General features: G+C 35.5%; 2 protein-coding genes across 3 annotated transcripts; both read right to left on the bottom strand.

Annotated features, from left to right (window-relative positions):
* Positions 1-77: 77 nt before the first annotated feature.
* Positions 78-6,086, bottom strand: LOC103974698 (hydroxyacylglutathione hydrolase 2, mitochondrial). Of its 2 annotated transcripts, XM_009389570.3 has the most exons (8): positions 5,937-6,086; positions 4,922-5,107; positions 3,140-3,343; positions 2,031-2,154; positions 1,347-1,447; positions 744-818; positions 570-668; positions 78-358 (listed from the first exon to the last, which is right to left on the bottom strand). In XM_009389570.3, the coding sequence occupies exons 1-8, from the start codon at positions 5,988-5,990 to the stop codon at positions 212-214; spliced, it is 990 nt and encodes a 329-aa protein (XP_009387845.2). In that variant the 5' UTR covers positions 5,991-6,086; the 3' UTR covers positions 78-211. The 2 variants fall into 2 exon arrangements, with proteins under 2 accessions (XP_009387845.2, XP_018677444.2); XM_018821899.2 differs by lacking the exon at positions 4,922-5,107 and having other exon boundaries at positions 5,937-6,052.
* Positions 6,087-7,382: 1,296 nt separating this feature from the next.
* On the bottom strand, positions 7,383-15,084 carry LOC135586636 (protein root UVB sensitive 6-like). The gene is made up of 13 exons (XM_065149743.1): positions 14,538-15,084; positions 13,513-13,611; positions 13,266-13,379; positions 11,561-11,632; positions 11,365-11,475; positions 11,159-11,278; positions 10,179-10,280; positions 10,005-10,077; positions 9,343-9,426; positions 9,201-9,265; positions 8,894-8,995; positions 8,627-8,818; positions 7,383-7,974 (listed from the first exon to the last, which is right to left on the bottom strand). The coding sequence occupies exons 1-13, from the start codon at positions 14,943-14,945 to the stop codon at positions 7,906-7,908; spliced, it is 1,611 nt and encodes a 536-aa protein (XP_065005815.1). The 5' UTR covers positions 14,946-15,084; the 3' UTR covers positions 7,383-7,905.
* Positions 15,085-22,640: the final 7,556 nt, after the last annotated feature.

Below are 22,640 nucleotides of genomic sequence, written 5' to 3'. Positions count from 1 at the left end.
ATCAAAAGCTCAGAATATGGGAAGATATACAAGAGGACAACGAATTCATTTCATGTCAGAAAAACATTTACTCTGAATGATATCTGAAAAGTGATGAATATCTCATATAACCAAAAGCATATTACACACAACTAGGCAACATTACAGAGATCTTGAAAGAATATTAGTTTCCAAATAATACAGACCTGTGTTTATTACAGAAAGAACTGCATTAAAAGTTATCCTTGGCTCGACGAATGATACCCAAGGCTTGTGCATCACTCGCAGAAAGGGGGATATTCAACTTTCGCCGGATCTCAGGACTGGAGGTTCGCAGAAATGGATTACACTGTTTTTCTCTTTTTATTGTTGTCGGAATCTAGAACATCACAGTATGTCAATGATCAAATTCAACAAGTGTTACAAAGTCAAGATGAGTTCTTTCATTCTTTTAAAATAAACAGAATTCTCATCAAAAGGCTTTCTGGAATGACAAGAAAAGGACACCACTGAGCCAACATATATAGTTTGATTTCTGTTGTATTCAAATCAACAAAGACAAAATCACTATTAAGTTTTAATAGTATTACCGTTGGCAGCATTTTACTGCATAGCTGAGCAACATGTGCTGCATATTCCTGGAGTGCTTGATTGTTGGGTTCTATAGATAAGGCAAACTTAGAGTTGCTCTGCCAGAAGCACCAGTAACATCAATACTGCATCCACAACTTGTCACTTAAATACTAAAAGAAATGACCTCATACCAGAGTATATTCATGGCCACAGTATACATCTGTGGCATCTGGTAAAGACATAATTTGTTGAAGCGAAGAAAGCATCTGCATCAGGAGAAATACAACTTGTTATGCACATTATAGAAACAAGATAAAATAATGCAAAATTGTCAATGACTCATTTGTTTTATGTCAAAGTTCAACATGGTGCATTTACTTTAATTTGGCACTCACAAGTTGCTTGCAATGCACATAACTTTATGCTTCTTTTTGATATATGATCTTTTTAAAGGCAATAACACTAGTCATTCTTTAGATACATATGCTAACACAAATGAACCCCACATCCACATTTGAACAATAGGTATATGCAGATATAGAACTATAGAAAAAACTAGTCGATGTATTTAATTTACAAATTGATCATGAGAATGAAAAAATTCATAGATTTTGTCGTCTGTAAACATTCCAGGACAAACAAGTTAAGAATGCATCAGCCATTTTTCTTGCCCATTTTAAACTTAATGGACTAGTTTGCTATAGCCTGTCCACTTTAAAAGTCTTATCATCAAAGCCACAGAAATAGGGTGTGTGACAGCAAACACAAAATCACATATTTTGGCAAAAGAAAACCTGATCTGGATCTCCTTCAAAAAGTTTGCCACAGGATAAGCTAAACAAGGCATCCCCGGTAAATACTGCTCCACATCCTGGAAAGTAATAGCTCACATGACCTGTTAAAATTTAAAAATGGTTAAGAATATTTTGCATCATCACAAGGAAGACAAAGTTGTCTTACAGGATGGCCAGCAGTTGTACTATATGTTTAGTTACTCCCTGAAACCAATATGAGCTTAATAAAGTTCAGAAAGCTTGGTGATTAATCCAAATTAAAGTTATTGCAGCAGTTGCAAAAATTTATTATGAACTAACACCAATAAATGATTGGACCACCAAAGAATTTTGGTAAAAAGTAAAGTAACTAGAACTTTGACACTAATCATGGTTCTTAGAAAAGCAAAATGAAAAGCTAATGGTATTACTATGGAAACACTATCTGAATAACAAATCATGACAATCAAAATATGTTGGTGATGAAGTATACTGTAATATTTGGATACATGACAATAGTGCCCCTTTTGCAAAAGATTTTTATGTGAAGATATTGCTTTCCCAGAGACTGACCAAGAGTGAGCAACAAATAGAATGTCAGTTATGAAATGAAAGAAAAAGAGGCTAATCTGACCAAAATTCTGCAAGGAAGAAAATAGCAAAATAATTAAATGCTGTACATTCAAATGATCAAATAGATTTGACCTTTTGTGTGACCAGGAGTTTCCATCACGAGCACCTCATGGCCTGCAAACATCCACGTTTCTCGATCATGTAGGGATATGTCTATGCCAGGAATTCTATCCTTGTCTTTAGCCGAACCAATAACCTAATTTTAGCATAATGAAGTCAAGAACTAGCCAAAAATAACTTTATCAAAATATTAGTTGCAAACTTGCACTTCCAGCAAATGCATGCTTTTAGAGTACACAAGATCATCTATTTCCCAAACTAAGTTGAAATGTCAGCCATTCCCATTCTTGTCACATTTAAATTAGATTTCTATCTAAATGAATTATTAAGATGCTATAGTAGTGAGAAATGCGGAAAAAAAAAACAAACCATTGATGTGTTCCATCCACTTCCAACAATTTCAAACAGAAGGTTATAACTCCAATATGACAATAATTGAAATGTCAGCCATTCCCATTCTTGTCACATTTAAATTAGATTTCTATCTAAATGAATTATTAAGATGCTATAGTAGTGAGAAATGCGGAAAAAAAAAAACAAACCATTGATGTGTTACATCCACTTCCAACAATTTCAAACAGAAGGTTATAACTCCAATATGACAATAATTGGCAATCAAAAGACTATGCTGCCAGATACATGTTCTGGGTACAATTGACCAACAATCTGTCGTATGGGAAATAATGCATGATCTCAATATCTTTTCGCGTTCTCCTAGGGAAACTTCATCATTCTCTCCTAGTGAAATATCAATTTCACAACTTAATCGTTTGAAAGGAATTTCCAGCTATGCAGAGATAATTGACCAAAATTGAATACTCAAAGACTACAACCTCTGTTATTTCATGCATAACTCAGCTGTAGTAATTGTCTGATTGTTCTGTGACTAGCAATACAAATCAACTTAAGTGAAGGGTTCCTAAAACTATGACAACTGTATATCAAAATAATAAAGAAACCACAAAGACATGGATATTTGCTAAATTACAGAGACAATAAATCATTTTTTCCAGATAAATCAGAAAGGCAATGAGACAATGACAAAAGAAAAGAGGTTTATATTGGTAGAGTCTATTTCAGTCCCAGAATCACATGGAAAAAGAAATCGTCTACCATCATACCTTTGCACCATACCTTGCTTTCAGCTCCAAGTTTCCACCAGTATGATCATAGTGATGATGGGTATTAAGTATGTAAGTTAAGTTCTGATTTCTGCGTTCCAGCACATTTATAACAGGTGCGGCTTCAGAAGGATCAACGACTCCAACTGTACCTGTATCTATGTCATGCAAAAGATATGCATAATTATCTTGAAGGCACGGCACCTGAAAAAAATGTGGGACACATTAACACCAAAAGAAAAGTGAGGACACTGGCTGAGCCATGGTATGAAAACACAAGATTGCCACAGGCTGAGATATACAAAACTTAAATGCAGACATACAGAGGCAGCTTTGCAAATAGTAGTTTGTAACAGACACAGAGAACAAATTTCAGCATTATATACAACCATTTCTTTATAAATTGGACTAAAGTATGTGTTTGCTACGCCCCACTTGATCATATTTTAAAAGGTTATCAAAATCATGAAACTGGGAAGACAACATCATCTTCTAGATAAAGCATTATTAAGTAGGCTAAGTTGTACAAACTGTCACAAGATGACCATTGCTGTCCATGACTTCTTCATTTTCCTTATGCAGAATGTTAAGATGAAGGGTGTAAAATCAGAACAATTTGTTCTATTAATCCATAATATTTATAAAGAGACAGCTTAATACACAAGGCTCCCACAAATGATGGGTTTGGGGAAGATCAATTTACATAGCTTTCCCCTTGGAAGCATAATCACTGTTTTCTAACCCAAATCCTAGTCACCAAGATCACAAGGAGAAATTCTGCCATGATATCAACGCTCACTCTCAATCTATAAGATATAAGGCTTATTTAGAGCACTTCAAAATTATTTATAGATCAGGATTATTTATCATTCTTTCTCGAAGCCAAAACAACCAAATAACTCTCTTAAACTATCAGGAACTTTATTAAACTATTACAAAATTTACTGAAGGTATCAATATTCCCTCAACATAGAGCAAAAAAATAATGAATTGTAATCTGATTCTACGCAACATGTCTCTAGGATACAGAAAGCTCAATAGATATTCAAATTGGATAAGGTGCCAGACAGATGTCTTACCATTCTTTTTCATGTATACCTTTTTCCCTGTTAATATGACAGCTAGCACCAATACCCATCATACAAAAGGCTAAATCATCTTACTTGGCAAAAATTCTATTTTTAATATCTAACTAGTAAATCAAAAAAATTTGGTTGAATACTATATGAACAATAAAAGATCTACTCATACAGAATCTTCTTTCGTAACCCCTACCAAGTAAGATTTTGAATACCCTAGACAGAAAGACCAAAGACTTGGTCAATCACAAAAAAAATGTGCCCACCTTGGCATTGTCCAAGGACATTGCAACCAATAGTGCTATGTGATGATAAAAGGTCCTCACTGTTTTTTCTTCTATTAAGTAACAGAAAAATGATCCAAATACAACTAGTAAGCTAAAGAATGTGGTAGATTCATGACCATAAAGATAACTTCTAAAGTTGGCATATGAAAGGGAACTGATAGCTATTAGGTTAACTTGTGTTACTGTTCTCAACAAGAGCTCAAAGGCACAAAAGATTCCATGAAAAAAGAAACATGCAGCTGACTCCAAATATCTGGAGAATATGCTTGTGTTGTTGCAAATCTTAATGTGAGGGGATTGTCAAAGTAACTCATATTAACAGGTTTCATCGGCTATAGTTTAATTCAGTAGTTTAGTGCAAGATAGTAATGTAAAAGCACGTAAAATATAGAGATCCAAAGACATCAAACACTCACCAACTCAATTTGTAATGAGGATGACATACAAGTAATGTTGCAAAAGAAAGGGGGGAGACCCAAAAACTGGTTCACCCCACGCAAAATTTTTATAGGACTGACGATCAGGGTTCCAAAGCCATATAGTAAATTTTTCCCAAACCATTGTTTTCTCATATTTGGCCACATGCATGGTTGTCCTCTTACCTACAAAAGAGAACTTAAATAATTCACAAATAATGCTTAATTCATCACATTACGAAGAATATGCTTACTTCATAAATCAGCAAGCAGAAAAAAGAATAAGCTAAGAGAATGCGGAAAATCCATAGAACAGAGATGGAAACAGCACTTTGCAATTTCTATGGTTCAAGATGAAAACTAGGGGCACACACCAGTCACCTTTCTATAGGATTAATACTTGTGATACAATAGTCTATAGTACTGAAAAACAACGGATGCATGATCCTTGAGTCGAATTCCTACGCTTCCCAACAATGTAGACAATTTGGTTTCAGGTAATCTGAGTTAATCATCTCTATACACTTGGAATTCTAACTCACAGTCTTTATATCTGATACTAACACGACACCCATGATCGCAATAACACAAAGCTAGACCACATCACCAAACCTCCTCTCAGCATTCAATGTGTGCCACTTCGAACCATCCCCATGCTACTAAATCATCACCAACAAAAACTAATTCATAACAAATGACGTCCATAAGTAGCACACCCCCACATCGAAAAATCGAAAACTATTAGATCCAGCATAAAATCCAGGAATTAAGGAACGCACATCAGATCCGGCCAGAACTCGACGCCTCAGCATCATCAAAATCCGAATAAAACAAACGAGATCGCAAGAAAAAAAGAATCGAACCGAAACATGCAATTCCTGGCGCGAAAAGGATCTCAAACGCGCCGAGGCTGAGGTTATCTTATCAAAACCGCACCAAAAGATACATTACAACAGATCAAAGGATAAGAACCAGAAGTAGAAAGGAAAAGGAGACTGGGAGGAAGATAACGAACCCTAGAAGAAGAGCAAGAGAAGGAAGACATCTGGGTGGAGGCCTTCGCAAGCATCGCTTGATGAGAAGACAAAAAGAAGGGATTTAAATTAAAGAGGAGGAAAGAAAAAGGGAAAAGAAAGGACTTTATCGCTATGTTGAACCCCGGATTTATTTTATCAGGATAATAAGTCTTTTATACCCCTGGCATTACTTACAAATATGGTTGACTCATGTAGAAATCAGTAAAAGGATTGAGGGTATTTTAGTCAATACGGGCAAGCGAACAGTGCATCAGTGGGAGTTGAGTCGGTGAGCTGCTTTAATGTTTGGGAAGTGAGCCCCCCCTCGGACTGTTAAGAGTGTCGTTGGAGCACTATTGGGAGTCACTGCTGCTAGTGCTGCAACTTGGGAGGCATAATGTTCAAACGATTTGATACTTGCATGGTTGATTTTTGCTAACCTTTTAGCTTTGTGGAATCTAAAAGTTTGATCGTAGGTTGACTCTAATTTCATGAAGGTTGTAGTTTTTCCTCAAAGAATAGATATGGACATGGCATCACATGATATGTTTTTTCACTTTATGGCATGTTCCCATGATTGTTAAGGTATAAATTGATGACTCCATCAGGAATTGACTAAGTTTTTTGTCTTAGAAGAACTAGGAACAATTCTTGGATGAAAATTTTTTCTTTTCCCCAAAAGATGAATCAGGCAGTGGAATTTGGCCTTCTTAACATTTAGTGCATGGGATCTAATTTGGAGATTTGGTTTGGTTTGAGCTTATTGTTCCTCTTAGACGAAAAACTGCAACCATCAAAACAGCTGACAAGGATACTATAGATCGGATGAGATGTCATTGTAGCTGGAATATTTCAGATAACGAAATCATTGTAGTGTGACTGTTACCATAAATCATTCTCTGTGGTTATGTAGAGCCTGTAATTTCACCTGCACAAATGGCATCCACAAATGACTTGAAGATTATCCATTCGTGGCCAACCAAACGCCTGCATGCAATCTTGCAGCCTGCAAGAATAAAAATACTACTACAGTGAAGTAAAACTTGCAATTTTAAAACATGTTAGGTTTAATCTACTAACCTTGTAAGTGACGAGATGCCTGCAAGTGTCAAACTGGGCCAACACCACTTGAGATTCTTTCACTTACGTAGGCTGAGGTAATCCAATATGAAGCTCCCTAACAAGTCTTATCAGACAGCGTGTATTTGCATGTTAATGCTAGGAATAAAATAAAAAAACTGCATGAATCAACAATTAACTCTGTTTCGGAGATTTTGACCAGTTACAAGTCATCATGACTCACAAGAATAAGAAAACAAATCCATAGTAGCACATGAAGAACAATGTCAGCCAGACAAATTTTCACCATCTTTTGACCAAATATAGATACATACTGAGCAACAAAATCTATCTTTATCGGAGAGCTTTTATGAGGCTGCAAAATCTGTGTCAAACCCTTCACGTAACCTCTGAACCACATTTTAGCGTCTTGCACCTAATACATATTATGTTACAAGATAAAATTGCTGAATAATGATATAAAGGTATTTACAACATTAAGATGAATAATACTAAATCCCAGTCCGAAAGACAAGGCCCAGAAATCCACAAAGAAAAGGCTTGCATTGAACATTTACCCATCCATATCACGTGCAAGAGTGAGAAGCTTGCAACTATGAAAGACCAAAATTTTTTTCAGATGAAAGTTGGGTTCTATAATTTGTATGAGACAGCATGTCCAAGAGCTAGTAAAAATCGAAATTCCATCACTTCATGTTGAGATATCTTCGTACCCGATATAGATGATAGAATGGTATACTCTGCAGTTGCTGCAGTGTTTACTTCCACTCGCTTAGTACAAGTGTTAGATGTGACATGAAGCATGATTTTACCATGAGTTTTCACTGCAGAATCTTAATGATGAGCATCCACGAAATGAATGTCGAATTTCTGAATGATAGTCAAAGATCAAAGTTCTTTGGTGCTTAGTAGCCGAGCTCTGCCAGGGTTCAGCAATGACTCCGACATTATCCACCCCTTGACAAGAAAAAAAAACAAACACTCTTAGCATAAAACTAGCTTTCACTTCTAGATTAATTAGTTCAATGAATGCAAAAGCACTAATTCATTATGAAAAGATAGAATATTATGCTAGTCAGTTTCTTTGCCATTAAATCATTTCCCTTGAAAAAATAGCAATTAAAAGATTGAATATACCATAGAAGTATATACGGAAGTTGACATAATGTCTGCCCCAAAAATGACATGAGTATTTCTAATGTTCAAATGGAAATTACAAAAGATTCATCCAACTTTGTGAGAATAATAATGAGACTTCAACTTTGCAGGGGTACACATAAATCATAAATGACTTAGATTTCTTTCTCTTTGATCTGATAATGGACTTCATAAATATTCCCTGCTCATGCTTTTTCTTAATCCATATTCCTTAAAAGTGAAGGCTTCCAGAATCATCCAAAGTGAGGACCCAATTACTCTTTATCTAGATATTCCCCAAGCTAACACAGGCAACAAATCATAATTATGAATTTACTACTATGACCAGCTAAATTTAGCTTGCATATTAGATGAATGTATAAGTAGAAAGACTACAGCAGTATATGGAGTAGAACATCCTAAAAAAAGGGTACCTAAGCTAACATATAATACCAAGTCTTTGATGCATCACCTGCTCTGCTGCTTTTCTCTTGAATATCGCATATGAAGATGAAACAATCTTGCAAGACTCTTCCATATGAGCAAGGAAGTCAGCATTTGTAGGAAGTAAGGGTACTCCATATGTTGATTGGTTAGAGTTCATCAGCTTTCTCAAAGCTTGATTTGAACTTGACAAACGGATGAAATATAGAAGGACATGAGCCTGTCATAAAGATAAAGCACACAATTAAATAGGCAGGTGTTACTGGCTAGTCAACCATCAATAACCAATACTCACATGAAATGCTGCTTTCAATATATCATCTGATTTTGCTTGATCCTTCAATAATGCATATATTTTATCCTTTGAAGGGTTGTAGGTAACCATGTATCTCTCTTTCTGTAATTACAAATGAAGCATAGACAGAAAATCATCAAGTCATATCAAAATTGGCTAAAAAGAAAAATTATAATACTAGTGTTGATTTCTAAAACTCAATTAACATAAGTAGCAAACTGAACAATGCATGTAGAACAATCATAATCTGTTATGTGAACTACACTGCATAAAACAAGTAGCATGAGTAAATGGTAAGAAACACTACCTCGAACAAGGGTTGTATGGCAAAAAACGAGGATGGCTCCTGGAATGCATCACAAAATCTTGGGCCTAAAGCCAAGGTAAAAAAGTAGCTATAATTGTAGACTGATAAGAATGAACAGAAGTACAGTCCAGTTATCACATACCTATAACTACTGGTGTATGTTTCGACCATGGAGGACGAAATATACTTTCCTTAGAGTTTCCTTCCTTCAGTGATGGAACATGCCCTAGAAAATTCCAAGGATTGAACATTTAGTAAAGGTTAAAATTTCTGTACACACTGATCCTTCCTAGACCCCACATTAGCGGGAGTCTTGTGTAATATACCACTATCTACTATTATGTTTCATACATGTATCTATAAGCCACAACAATAACACATTAATATTTCAATCTTTATTCATTTTCTTAGCATTCGTTATTTAAAATGCTTCTTAGATAACAAAAACATTGCATTACTTCTAATAGATCTATAAATGCAACATGTCTTGAACTTTGATGGTATATTTATGGTCAAGATTATGGTATGAACAGTAAATTCAGCCTCAAAGTGTCATACACCACAATACTAACTCAACATCCTGCATGCCATGACTACTTTTTTAGATCAATCGAACTGATCATATTTGCATCTTCCCCTCTCCTTTCTCTTACTCATAGTTTTCTGTTTTCTCTTCTTGTTTTTGCTTCTCTTTTCTCAACCAATCCAAAATTTTGGAAACCATATCAAATTGCTTCATCACATCTTGTCTCTTTTACAACAATGACAATTTCTTTTACGTTTTATAGTACTTGCTTGACTTACCAGTCTTGATGAAGGATTCCACGGCCACAGTGAATCTTGCCCTGTTTAATGTATTCAACACAACTGATTTGACCTAGCAAGGAAGATAGATAAACAATTACAATAAGCATGATCAACAAGAACTATCAGTGAGAAAAGGTAATAAAGTCACAGCAGGGAGTTACTGATACTAACCTCTTGATATGCGCTAAAAACATATCCGCATGACAGGAATGCGAATGAAGCCACCAAAGATGGATTCCTTTTTGAAATCAAGATGCTGAGTCCGGTTCCCAACTTAAAACAAATGGATTTTTATTTAGTCTACTGCAAAGCTTGATAAAGCAAGGGAAATGGTGCATAAAACAGATGAACTATTATGCAGGGTTTGTCATTCCGTGGTATACCGTGCGGTATGGCCAGTACATACTGGTCCGATAGGGTACTGGTATGCGGACCATCCTGTACCAAGCGGTCCAGTTAAATTAATAAAATATTCAAAGAAATGGTGGGGTCCATGGCCAAATCAGCATAAAAAAGAACCTAGGGTCCGTGTTCGCAAGCCCTTTTCTGGCATAAGGTGTCGTTGCCTCATCATCACCGCTTCACTTCTGCTGTCGCTGCTACTTTGTCGTCGCGTAAGGTCCCACTGCCTCGTCATCATCGCTTCGCCTCTGTTGCCACTATTGCTTCGCTATTGTGTAAGATGCTACCACTTCCCCACTACTACTATTGTCGCTTGGCCATCGCGTAAGATATACCAAGTGGATTTTGATTTTAATGCTTACCATGTTTTCTTCCCTAATTTTGCAATACACATTGAGAATAAACAGAAAAATGACAATTTAGCGTAACTTTAGTCTATGATTTCTAATATGTATGAAGTTTAGATCTTTCATAGGTAACTACATCTCTTTACGTTCTCTTTTCTAGTAAATGCTAGAAAGATTTGGTTCAATATTGAGAAAAATACTTTTAGTGCTCAAAAAGTGAAAGACAAGTAAGAAACTAAAAGGAATAGCTGCATATAGTCACATACAATTGCATGTGAAACGTGCCCCGTGAAATGGTTTGATGAGTCTGACTTTTGTGTCAGATTCCATCCTGAACCAAACTTATAAACTATTGAAACAACCATGCACCAGTAAATGTGAGCACACTCTCAAATAGCATACCAGATCAGCAATATTGCCAACACATTCTCCTTTAGCAGTGACATCTCCAATATTTTCTCCTCTGGCATAGGCCTTGTAGATTGGAGTGCGTGTCGATGTTGATGTCACAGCAGCAACGTTCTACAGATGACACAATTGAAGACATCATATACCAAACATCACCAGTCAGACGCTATAAACTGAGAACATATATTTGTTTCTCCAACCTTCACCACATTAGCTGCACAAGCCAATGGCAAGAAAAGGTGTGGAACAGTAGCAGTTGCTAACTCTACTCCAGCACCTAACTCCATTAAAAGATCACCCGCAAAGCGAAGCTGTGGCAATATCCAATACCGATCAGTGATAGTTGTCATATATGTAAGGTCATAGAAGTAAAAGAACAAAAGCACAAGGGTATACCTGCTTCAGATCATAGTCAAATTTCTTTCCTTGTCGTGCAAAGAGCATTTTGCCAACACGCCCGGCTCCATCCTGCATAATATTGAAATTGCATTTTAATATTTAAAATAACATAATTCTAGCAAATCAGAATAGATTCAACAAGAAAAGTGATAATAATACAAAATACAAGAACAAGAAACATGCCCTTGATGTTCTCCAAGAAAGAAATAAGAAAATATGCCTTTAATCAAGCAATGAAGACTTTTTCGTTTTTGCTTCAAATTCATCTCTTCTAGATAGTCATATCTTCAATTTTTCATTTTTTAGTGCAATGCTTCTGTTTTATAATTGATAAATGTCCTCTTAAACATTATGGCCACATGCATATGAAACAGTCAGCTAGCATTGGCATTGACACTAAGTTTATTATAGCTCGGTAGGGATGACTGCTATGTGAAAAGCAGTGGCTTTCACTAGGTTAGATATATAATCTGGCAACTCAAACAAACCAATATTGCCATGCAACACAGGTAAAGCTAGAGAGTTCAAGAATAGAACACTGGGGAGGAGAACAATCAAGTCAAGTAATCTTAAATTGTAAAGGATTGTGTCTCAGCTTCTGAGCAATAGTTTTCATTATGATTGGATCTTGATTCAACACTTTATACACAAAAAAAAAAAAAGATTGCAATGGCAAGTTATTCAATAAACAACTCCTTTTAACAAATATCATCTACAAAGAAGATCAGTCAATTCATCTGTTAATGTATTGAAAGATTAAATGATATAAACCAAAAGAATACCATTTGCATACAGACAAATCAGTAGTGACTAGAAAGGCCATTTGTCAGTTGCTTCAAGAGAGCCCATGGGAGACAAAATGTTCAAGGATATTAATTATTTCTTTAGCAAAAAACTGTTTACACGGCCTGCAGATCTACCAATATGGTGTGCAATTTACCAAATCCAATAGAAGCACAATAAATCAGTTTGCCTGATTGTGTTGTACATGGTGCTCAAAACCTGTACACACAAACCCGGCATCGGCCAGTGCAACTAATATATCTAAGGACCCCTTCAAAAAAAAAAAACAGTATGTATATAGGTGTCATGGTAAGGTTAGCTTGCATACATTGGCCCCCGCATTAACAGGAGCCATGTGTTTGTGCACTGGGATCACCCTTTTTATGGACATCATTCACTTGCGCATATGGTAAACAAGATATATAACCCTTATACTGATTCCAATATCAATCTGACTAATATATATGGGATAGTATTTACCAGCATCCAGACCAGATCATTTAGCTTGCTATCGGACCATATAGCTCGGCACTGTTCAGTATTTAATTTTTCACTATTTTTTGGTAATACCAGGCAAAGGCAATACAAGTTTGTACACCACCCAATATAGCAGTATCATAGTGGTTTGACAAGATGTCAAAAACTGGTATCGTATCAAGATCTAAAACCTCGACCCTTATATTGCTTCCATATTTTTGCATTTAAGGTGGATAATGCCATAAGCAATATATGCAATATCACCATTTTGTATAGTGTACATAAACAACTTTTCAGTCATCCCAAATAAATAGAATGAAAGAAGATGAAAAGATGGTTTAGCAGGCTTTTGCTGCTTCAACAATTTAGACCATGGTTCTAGAGGAATTAGCACATAACTAGCTGTTATTTTGTTTTGCCAGGAAATGCAGATTTTCTTCACCTTGAGTATCCAATTAATGGCAACAGCACCTGGTGTAGTTTTATTTTTGGATACTCCAACAGAGCTCAACAGCGTCTGTGTTGTAAAAACACCCATGGCTCCACCAAAGAAATGCTAATCAATAACGGAAAACATTAGTAATGAGGAGCTCAAGAAAAAAAAAACAAATGAAAAATTCTTCCAAATAGTTTTGAGACAAATACAGAAATAATAATAGGCTTCAAAAGGTTTCAGATCAAATGAGTACCTTTAGAGCTCTCCAAGTCATATATGGAACATACGAAGGGGTAACACTATCAGGAAAGCCTTCAGGTACTACATACGATCTCACGAATGACATCAACTCCTGCACCAAAATGTGTCCTCGTGATGCTTGGACAACCAAGAACTTATGTATTTTCTTAAATTTTTAGAAAATACTTCGCAAACCGACAATTTTTATTCCTGATAGGTCAAAAAGTATCCCATGCACACACTACAACTCATAGTTCTCCTGTAAATTAATAGATAATGTTATATGCATTATGCAATATTAAATTAGAGCACACTTAACAATCTTAAGGTTGTGAACCCTTTACAGCACTGTAATAACTGTGAATATGCAAATTAAAACTGGAAAGAAAAAGTGATAAAGCACAATATTCAGTGAGGTTTATCAAGATGGGGGGGGAAGGATGTGTGCTACAATACAACATTCACTTTTTTTTCTCAAACAAGGGACATTCTTGATCTAAAACACAGCATGCAAAAATGTGGTCCTAATGAGTATACCCTCTCTCTCTCATTTCACATGGCATTCCTCTTTTTCACCCTTCTAGACTGATAAAATTGCCTTGTACAAAAAATTTCCAAGATCTTGTTAACGTTACACATCAATTTAAGCAACAATGACCTGACGGTGTTAAGTGTTATTACCACCACTCCTCTTGCTTAATTTACTAGATCGAACATCTTTCTTCTGAATATTTGCAACAGAAAACAACTCTAGAATGAAAGAATTCTTCATTTTGTTGTCACTTTATGCATTATCTCACAGGATAAAGTAGTCTAAAAGGTCTTTTAAAGAGAAGCTATTTTAATATTTTCAAACGAATAAAAAAAAGAGAAAAAGAAATACTTAACTGAAGAGATAGGGAAAAGAATAAAGAAACCTATTTACAACTAATAAAATCGGAAAGAAAATTAAGCCACAAAACTAAAAGGAGAAAAGAAAACAACAATTTCTCCGGGAATTCAGTTACCCGATCCGGATGCTGTTGACAGAGATCTCACCTCCAACGGAGCCACCGGGCTCTGCATCGGCACGGCCCGGACAGACGAGCCCCTGCGTGCCCTTCCGGGGGTACCGTCGACGTCCACCACGTAGCTCCATCTCCTCCCGTCGATTTCCTCCCAGCAGAGGACCCCGGGAGCCGGCGCCGCATCGAGGGCGAGTCCCTCTACGGGCGGCCCGAACCTGACCTCAGCCTGGACCCGATCGGTCTGCTTCTGAGGCTGAGGCTGAGGCTGCGGCGGGGTGGGCACGAGCGGGGGTGAGGCGAGGCTGGCGGCGGCGCTGGCGCGGACGGCCTCCCGGACTAGGCCGCACGCCTCTGGGGCGCCGCCACGGGTCAGGCTCTGTGCGGAGCTGGCCAGGCTCTGTGCGGAGCTGGCCGACCGCTTCAATGGAATCGGAGCCATCGATCAAGGAAAATGAACAGGAGGAGAGGGGAATAGAGGAGGAGAGGGCGGCTTGGAGAAGTCGAAAGGGAGCCTCGGGGTTGTCGCGGCTACATTTGGAGAAGTGCGCGTGGGGAACAGCGAAGCGGCCGTCCAGAAAAAAAGAATGTCACATAGTCGAGAGTAAAGAAAAGGAAAAGGAAAAAGAAAAAGAAAAAATTGCATATATAATATGTTATTTACATATTTAATTATTTAAATTAAATTTTCATTTACATACGTATAAACCAAAAATTCTGTACATGTATTTGTAATTTATCTCCATAGCACTTTTGTTTATTTCTAGTTGATACTCTAATTGATATCAATATTTTTTTTCTACTGATGATCCAATGATTATCTAAATAATAATTATTATTCTTAATCGATATTATTCATTTTCATCGATAAAATAACTCGATAGCTTTGATCCCATCAATTTTTTAGTAGTAATTATACATTTTGGTGAGTATCATTTATTAATATTTTTTTTAGATATGATCTATGCTATGTCGGATAGTTCTTTCCGATTATCCACTAAAAAATATTCAAGTATCATAAAAATTAACTTTAATAGTAATTTTTTATTACATCAAGACTTATTTTGTAAATTATTCAAGTCTCAATTAGTTGACTCCGATAATTATCTCAGAAGATAAGATTTGCTCTAATTGATGTCAATATATTTCTACTTTATCTCTGACATTCCAATGATTATCTCAAAAAATACTATTTGCTTTTAATCTACCTGACTCATTTTTATCAAATATAGTAACTTTTGATCCCTTCAAACTCTTTAGTAATAATTTATAATTTATTAATCTTCTTTTTGGATATAATCTAAATTATGTTGATAGTTTCTTTCAATTATCTACCCAAATACTCAAGTATCGATAGAATTAACATTAATAGCAAATTCTGATTACAGAACAAGTTAACAAGTCATCTCAGTTACTAGTATTATAGTGTTAACATCACTAATCTCTTTATATAGTATTATAGTGGAAATCAAACTATAAACTACACCAATGCTAAGTATTCTATCTATCCAAAATAACCAAAAAAGAAAGTATAATTATTGATTATATGTAAAATCTAAAAGTTCTTATACATAACTTGACTTTAATAGATCGTTTCTTGAGTGATGAATAAATCATTGTTTCCATTGTTACCGATCATAAAGATGAATACAAGTAAGTAGCGATGATAATTCAAGTATATAACTCACTAATGTCATTTGAATAATTATAGAATAAGTTAACTAATTATGAAAGAAATGAGAAGAGAGAGACTAAACCGGTTATTATAACTCAATTCAAAGGAATAATTAATAAAGTACCGAACATAATATCTCATGGATAGATAGATCAACTTTTTTAATTATCATAGAAATTTTAACCCAAATAACTCAGGAAATAATTAAAACCCAACAATCACTATAATTATCATAAGTTCTAGCATTTTAACAATAATAATCAGTGAAAAATTTTCTACTAACTTTGTGATAAAATTGGACACACTGTAAAAATCTATCGAACTCTATTAATTGAATTATTAACTCTATTATTTCTTGTCATATTATTTTTTACTTTTAAAATTTATCTATTTACTCTTATTATGGTAGCAATAAAAATATTATCATCGGTGACAGTAATAAAATCTTTATCATTCACACTAGTATCTTAATACTTAATTCATATATGACTATCTTTAAACTCGATAATGTTTTATGTGTACCTCACATCACAAAGAATATTATTTTTATCTCCTAATTTTATAAATAAAATATTTTTTTAATTCTTTCCTAACTCATTTCTTATAAAGGATAAGCAGAGGGCAACCTTGGTATGGAATAAACATATCTACGAGTGGTTATTGTTAGCAACTCCCTAAATCATATAGCTAACTGTCTTTGCTTTAATTGTTGCCCTATGTGATAACATCACCTTGGTCATTCGTCCTCCTCAATTCAATAATAACTTTTTTTTAGTTTTAAATTAAATAATATTACTACTAATTATGATTATTATCTTATAATAAAAGTTACATATTATATTTTAAAATATTTTATATATCCTATTCAAAATCATCTAAAATTATTTATATTGATGTCTCGAGTCTAACCTCAATCACTTTCTTTAATAATTTTAGATTTTGTGTTATTGCTATAGATTAGCTTACTAAATATGTATAGTTTTATCATCTTAAATATAAATTTAAAGTTATCTTAGTCTTTACACATTTTTAAAAAGTGATCAAGATCTTCTTCTGATCTACTTTTAAAATAGTTTACTATGGTAAAAGATGTAAATATATCTCATTTTATAGTATACAACATCTCAAGTTACCACCGTATATATCTCAATTAGTTAACTCTACCGAATAAAAGTACTAATATCTAATTGAAACTAATCTTACCCTTCAAACTGTTATCTATCTCATTAATCGTATACTCACTCTAATCCTACAACATCATTTATTATTTAAAATAATATTTTATAAATCTTCAAACATTTATAAGATTAAAGTATGATTATTTATATTTTCCTTAGCTATTCCTATATACTTCATACAAGTTAACACTAAGATCTAAGTAATGTATCTTTATTGTGTACTTTTTTAAGCATGGTGCTTTTCGATATTTTGATCTTCAAACTTACAAAATCTTTATATCGTATCATGTCATCTTTGTTGAGTCCATTTTTCCCTTCTAAAATCTTGTTTCTTCGTCAATACGAGTTACTACAACAATCATCGATAACTTAGTTAATATTAGTATACCCCAAACCCCCCTCAAACATACCTATTATTGAATTAACCCATAGTTCCAAGTCTCTACTTCCTTATTACTCCATTTTAGCGACACCTTACCCCTTATGTAACTTTTTCATCTACCATCTCACTCTACAACACCTGATGAAACAATATCTTCGATACCATAAATAAGGTTTTTGTTTTCTCCCCTGTCAAGTAATATTAAAGTGTATTAGTCTGATCAACTTGTTGGATTAGGTCACTCGAGAAAACCCAACAATAAATATTTTGGCCTATGTACTTAAACCCATTAGGGTTAGATTTGGAGACACTCACGATACACAACTCAATTTCACAACAGCCACTATAGAGAGAGAATTTTTTTTGGATTTTTTTAAAATTCATCCAACCATATTTATCTGATGATCGGATGGTGAGATTTTTGTCGAATCATATTGATTTTTGTTGGAGATATTCTAAGCTTAGTGATCTTCATTCTGAATGGTGGAGATATGGTTTGGAGGTCTTCTTCATAGGGTTTTGGCTTCTTGAATAACAGTTGTTCATTGATTATTTTATTACCGATCAGTTTACTTCGACTCCTTACTAATTGTTGGATTTGGTTGAAATTTTGTCAATGGGTATAAGGCTTCTAATTGTGCATTCTAAATGATGAATATCGGGATTGGAGGGCCTTTTAAGTATCTCTTTTGCTGCTTTAACAAAGATTATGCTACTGGTTTTCTACTTCGAATAGTTTCATCTCATTCAAACTGTCATTTGTGGTTCGATTTGACTTTTTTTTTTTATGAGCATGTTCTATACTAGTGGTTTCTTAATATAAATGATAGAACTTGCGTTTGAATGTGGTATCTATCATCTATGATTTCTATCTCTATTTGATGGGTATTTGAGTTGTGAGTTTTTAAATTTATCGTGGAACAAATTCGCTTGTGGATCTTTATTGTTGTGAACAATATTTTCATAGTAAAGATTTTGATTTGGACTAAGAGATGTCCCGTGATTTTTATCCTTCGTATTGAAAGAGTTTTCTATGTAAAAAATAGCTGGTATTCTTGTGTGTTTGATTGTAATTTAATTGTTCATTACTCATATACTCAAGTTAGTACTACTAACATATTCATATAAGTAGGAGAATTTTTTTTTAAAATTAATTATCTATTTTCGTATATATTTTTTATCAATTTTTCATAACATAATTATATGTCATTAACTCATTACCAATTCTTCTACTATCAATATAATCCAATAATACTATCAAGCCTAATTATCTTATGACCACACGACTATAACACACTTCAAAAATAACATCCTTAAATTAGGCTATATTCTTAATATTTATACTGCCACAAGCTCTCCATTCGCCTTCACTGAACCTATAACATCAGATAAGTATAAAAATCTTCATATTATCATAAAACTATATGTGAAGAATATGATTTTCTACTCCATAAGATCACATTGACCCTTCTATCATCTCACCTAATATAAAATACATGTATCAGTGGATCTTTTGAATTCAGTGAAACTCAAATGGGATATAAAGCACATCTAATGGCTAAAAAGTTTTACCAATAATCAAGTGTTAATTTCATTAAAACCTTTTGTTTGATTGTTAAATTGATAATAATTTAATTTATCCTTAGTTTAACTATCACAAAAAGCTAGCATGTATGACAACTAGATGTTAACAATGTTTTCTTACAAAGGTATTTAACTGGGGATATATTTATACAACAACTCCCGGGTTCCATTCATCTTTAATATTTTAATAATATTTATAAACTATAGAAAGCTATCTATAGAATTCATCCAGCACCAAGAGTCTAATATGCCAAACTTGATTTGTTTATGATATAAACTAACTTCGTTTACTTCAAATCTGATAGCTCTTTATTTCTACGATAATAAAAGGGATATACTATATATCTACTAATTTATATGTATGACACAACTTTTATTCGTTTAGACATATTATTTGTAGTCAACAAACTATCATAATATATGTATCATTCGAAGATTGACATGAGCCAATTTGTTAGAACCCTTGCAGATTCTAAACTTGGGGTTGATCTCTTTAAGGGATCGACCTCCTTGGAACTCTATAGGGGTTCCTCCCTCCAAGTTGCTGCTCAAAGGCTGCAGAAAAGATTTATCTATTACTTATGAAAAGAGAAGGAATACATGACTATTTATAGGGCTTCTAAACCCTAACTCCTAATAGGACTCCTACTTAAGACTCTTACTTCCAACCAACTTCTAATAGGACTTCTACTCAAGACTCCTATTCCCTTACAACTCCTAATTCTTCTCTAAGAAAAAACCTCCTATATGAATGCCCCTCTCAATTAGGACTCTCCTAGCTAGAGTCCTAACATTTTTACATGAATGTCTCTCTCAATTAGGACTCTCCAAGCTAGAGTCCTAACAGACCTGCCCTCTTCAAATCAGCCTTGTCCTCGAGGCTGATGATTCGTAAATTCTGAGAATTTGATCTTCAAGTCGTCATAGTTCTCCCAAGTAGCATCTTCTATTGGTAGGTTCACCCACTGTATTAGCACTTCATTAGTGGGTCGTAGTCGTCGAGTCACGATCCGTCGATCAATAATGGCACTTGGCTAGGTCTGGAGTTCTCTTTGGGTAGTCATATTTGGTGGGTGGCTTTCAGTTGTCTCCAAGCACCTGTTTAAAACTTTCGGTTGGCTGTTGGTTTGTGGGTGATATGTCGTACTCCTTTTCAATTTAGTACCCTGCATATGGAATACCTTTGTCCAAAATCTGCTCGTGAAGATGCAAGTATAATTTATCATAAGCACAATGCGTCCCTTATAGTGTAATTCTTTTGAGTCCCAATTGTAATGAGCCATGGGGCTTGGTGCTTCCTCCAATTTTTTTATAATCTTACTAGTCTCTGAATCTTCCTGCCATTCCATCTTAATATCCTTAAGAAAGTCACTGGTCGGAAGTGAAACGGTCGAAATTCAACTTGTTCGGGCTGCGAAAGCGCATCTGCAAGAACATTCTCTTTCTCCTTTTTGTAAGTTATTTCATAATCAAATCCAAGAAGTTTTATTACCCTTTTTTGCTGCTCAGGGGATGATATTTTTCGCTCTAAAAAGTACAAGAGGCTTTTATGGCTGGTTTTAATTTGAAATCATCGGCCAATCAAGTAGGGTCTCCACCTCGCTGTTGCGCGCACAATGGCGAGCATCTCCTTATCATATGTTGACTTATTTTGATAGGAGGGAGATAATGGCTTGCTAGTGTATGTGAGTGATCGACCATCTTGCATGAGAATGACTCCAATTTTGACTCCAGATGCGTCGGCCTCAATAATGAAGGGTCGATTGAAATCTGGTAGTATTAGCACCGGCGTCGTCGTCATGGCTGCCTTAAGTTAGCCGAAAGCAACGGAGGCTCTGTCCAACCATTGGAAGACATATTTTTTCAGTAAAGAAGTAAATGGTGCACTGATCTCTCCATAGTTTTTCACGAACTTGCAGTAGTAGCCTGTTAAACCCAAAAAGCCATGTAGCAATTTTATGTTCCTCGGAGTCAGCCAGTTTTGCATTGCTCCAATTTTGAAGGGGTCTACTTGTTAGTCATAGGTGCCCAGCAAGCCAATCACGTGAGTGATGGCACGTGTGACTTGATACAGAATCATTTTGCTTATTATATTTTGGCGTATATCACTTTATAACTATTGCATAAATGCATATATATATTGTGATGTCCTTGGATTTGTGCAATGGGAATCGAATCGTGATGAGATCACGATAATGAGATCGATTCACCTTTAAACACATATCCTAAATAATCCCGGTCATAGGTTACTCGAGAGGGACATCGTGATAACCGTATAGACTAGTGTGCTGTATACCCGTCCATATGATGGATGCAGCTGGTCTCATAGCTGCTCGTGTAGGGACACTAGGGATACAGTACAGGTGCTCATTGGAGAATGAGTTCACTGATTGATCCGCTTACGGAATGCTGGATGATTGATGATGCCTTATTTTTAGACAGTGATTCCGTAGTCCTAGTGGTGTATCTGGTCCTTAGACTTGAGACACCAAGGATGTCTTGTATGAGTGCTCCACTCTTTGATACCAGACTTATAGGTTTGGCTGTCCCAAATCTAGTACAGCTGGTCATTGGGAGTGGTAGTCGACCTTACGAGGGCTATTGAGTGTCGACAGAGGATCATCCACTCTCGGCGTCATGAGAGGAATATCCCATGTGTTCTTGCTCAGACAAATCCTTGGCCAGGGTCATTCGGGTTGAGAGAGAAAGAGTTCTCCGGGAGAATCCGATTAGAGCGAGACTTGAGTAGAAACCATATGGGTCTGACAACACCATGCTTGATATACGGTCTCTGGGATATTAGATGGATGAGGGACTATAGGTACATGGTAACTGAGGACAGACAGGTCCAATGGATTGGATTCCCCTGTATCGTCTAGGGACTACGACGTAGTGGCCTAGTATGTCCGTAGTCGATAAGTCGAGTGAATTATTACATAGATAATAATTCACTGAGTTAGAAGGAGTTCTGACATGTATGACTCACGGCTAGCTCGATATTGGGCCTAGAGGGTCACACACATATGGTAGGCATTGCGATGAGTAGAGGTTCGGATATGAGATATCCGACGGAGCCCTTGTCTTATTGGATGCAGATCCAATACCCACTAGGGAAGGACCCATTAGGGTTTGACATGGGATCTCTATAAATAGGAGGGATTCACAGTCTCATAGGCTAGAGTCTTTGCTTGCCCTTCCTATTCTCCTCTCCCTCTCCACCTCAGAGTAGGTCTGGAGTTTTGAGGAGCGTCGTCGTAACCTTGCTGTGTGGATCACCGCTAGAGAGGAGGACGCTTGACCTCCTTCACCCTCTCCTAA

This window comes from Musa acuminata, chromosome BXJ3-4 (assembly GCF_036884655.1).
Source record: "Musa acuminata AAA Group cultivar baxijiao chromosome BXJ3-4, Cavendish_Baxijiao_AAA, whole genome shotgun sequence".
Lineage (NCBI taxonomy): Eukaryota > Viridiplantae > Streptophyta > Magnoliopsida > Zingiberales > Musaceae > Musa > Musa acuminata.
Note: the sequence above shows the minus strand (reverse complement) of the source record. Positions and strands in the feature narration are given on the sequence as shown.

Bases quoted from the DNA above. Each gene is read 5' to 3' on its own strand.
- LOC135586636 (XM_065149743.1), bottom strand. From the start codon at position 14,945: ATGGCTCCGATTCCATTGAAGCGGTCGGCCAGCTCCGCACAGAGCCTG. The intron at 9,266-9,342 runs GTATGTGATAAC...CCTTGGCTTTAG, and splicing joins ACATACACCAGTAGTTATAG to GCCCAAGATTTTGTGATGCA. The intron at 7,975-8,626 runs GTGATGCATCAA...TTTCTTGTCAAG, and splicing joins AGAGAAAAGCAGCAGAGCAG to GGGTGGATAATGTCGGAGTC.
- LOC103974698 (XM_009389570.3), bottom strand. From the start codon at position 5,990: ATGCTTGCGAAGGCCTCCACCCAGATGTCTTCCTTCTCTTGCTCTTCT. The intron at 5,108-5,936 runs GTTCGTTATCTT...TCTCTTTTGTAG, and splicing joins TCTCTTGCTCTTCTTCTAGG to GTAAGAGGACAACCATGCAT. The intron at 2,155-3,139 runs GTATGATGGTAG...TGCTAAAATTAG, and splicing joins AAGCAAGGTATGGTGCAAAG to GTTATTGGTTCGGCTAAAGA.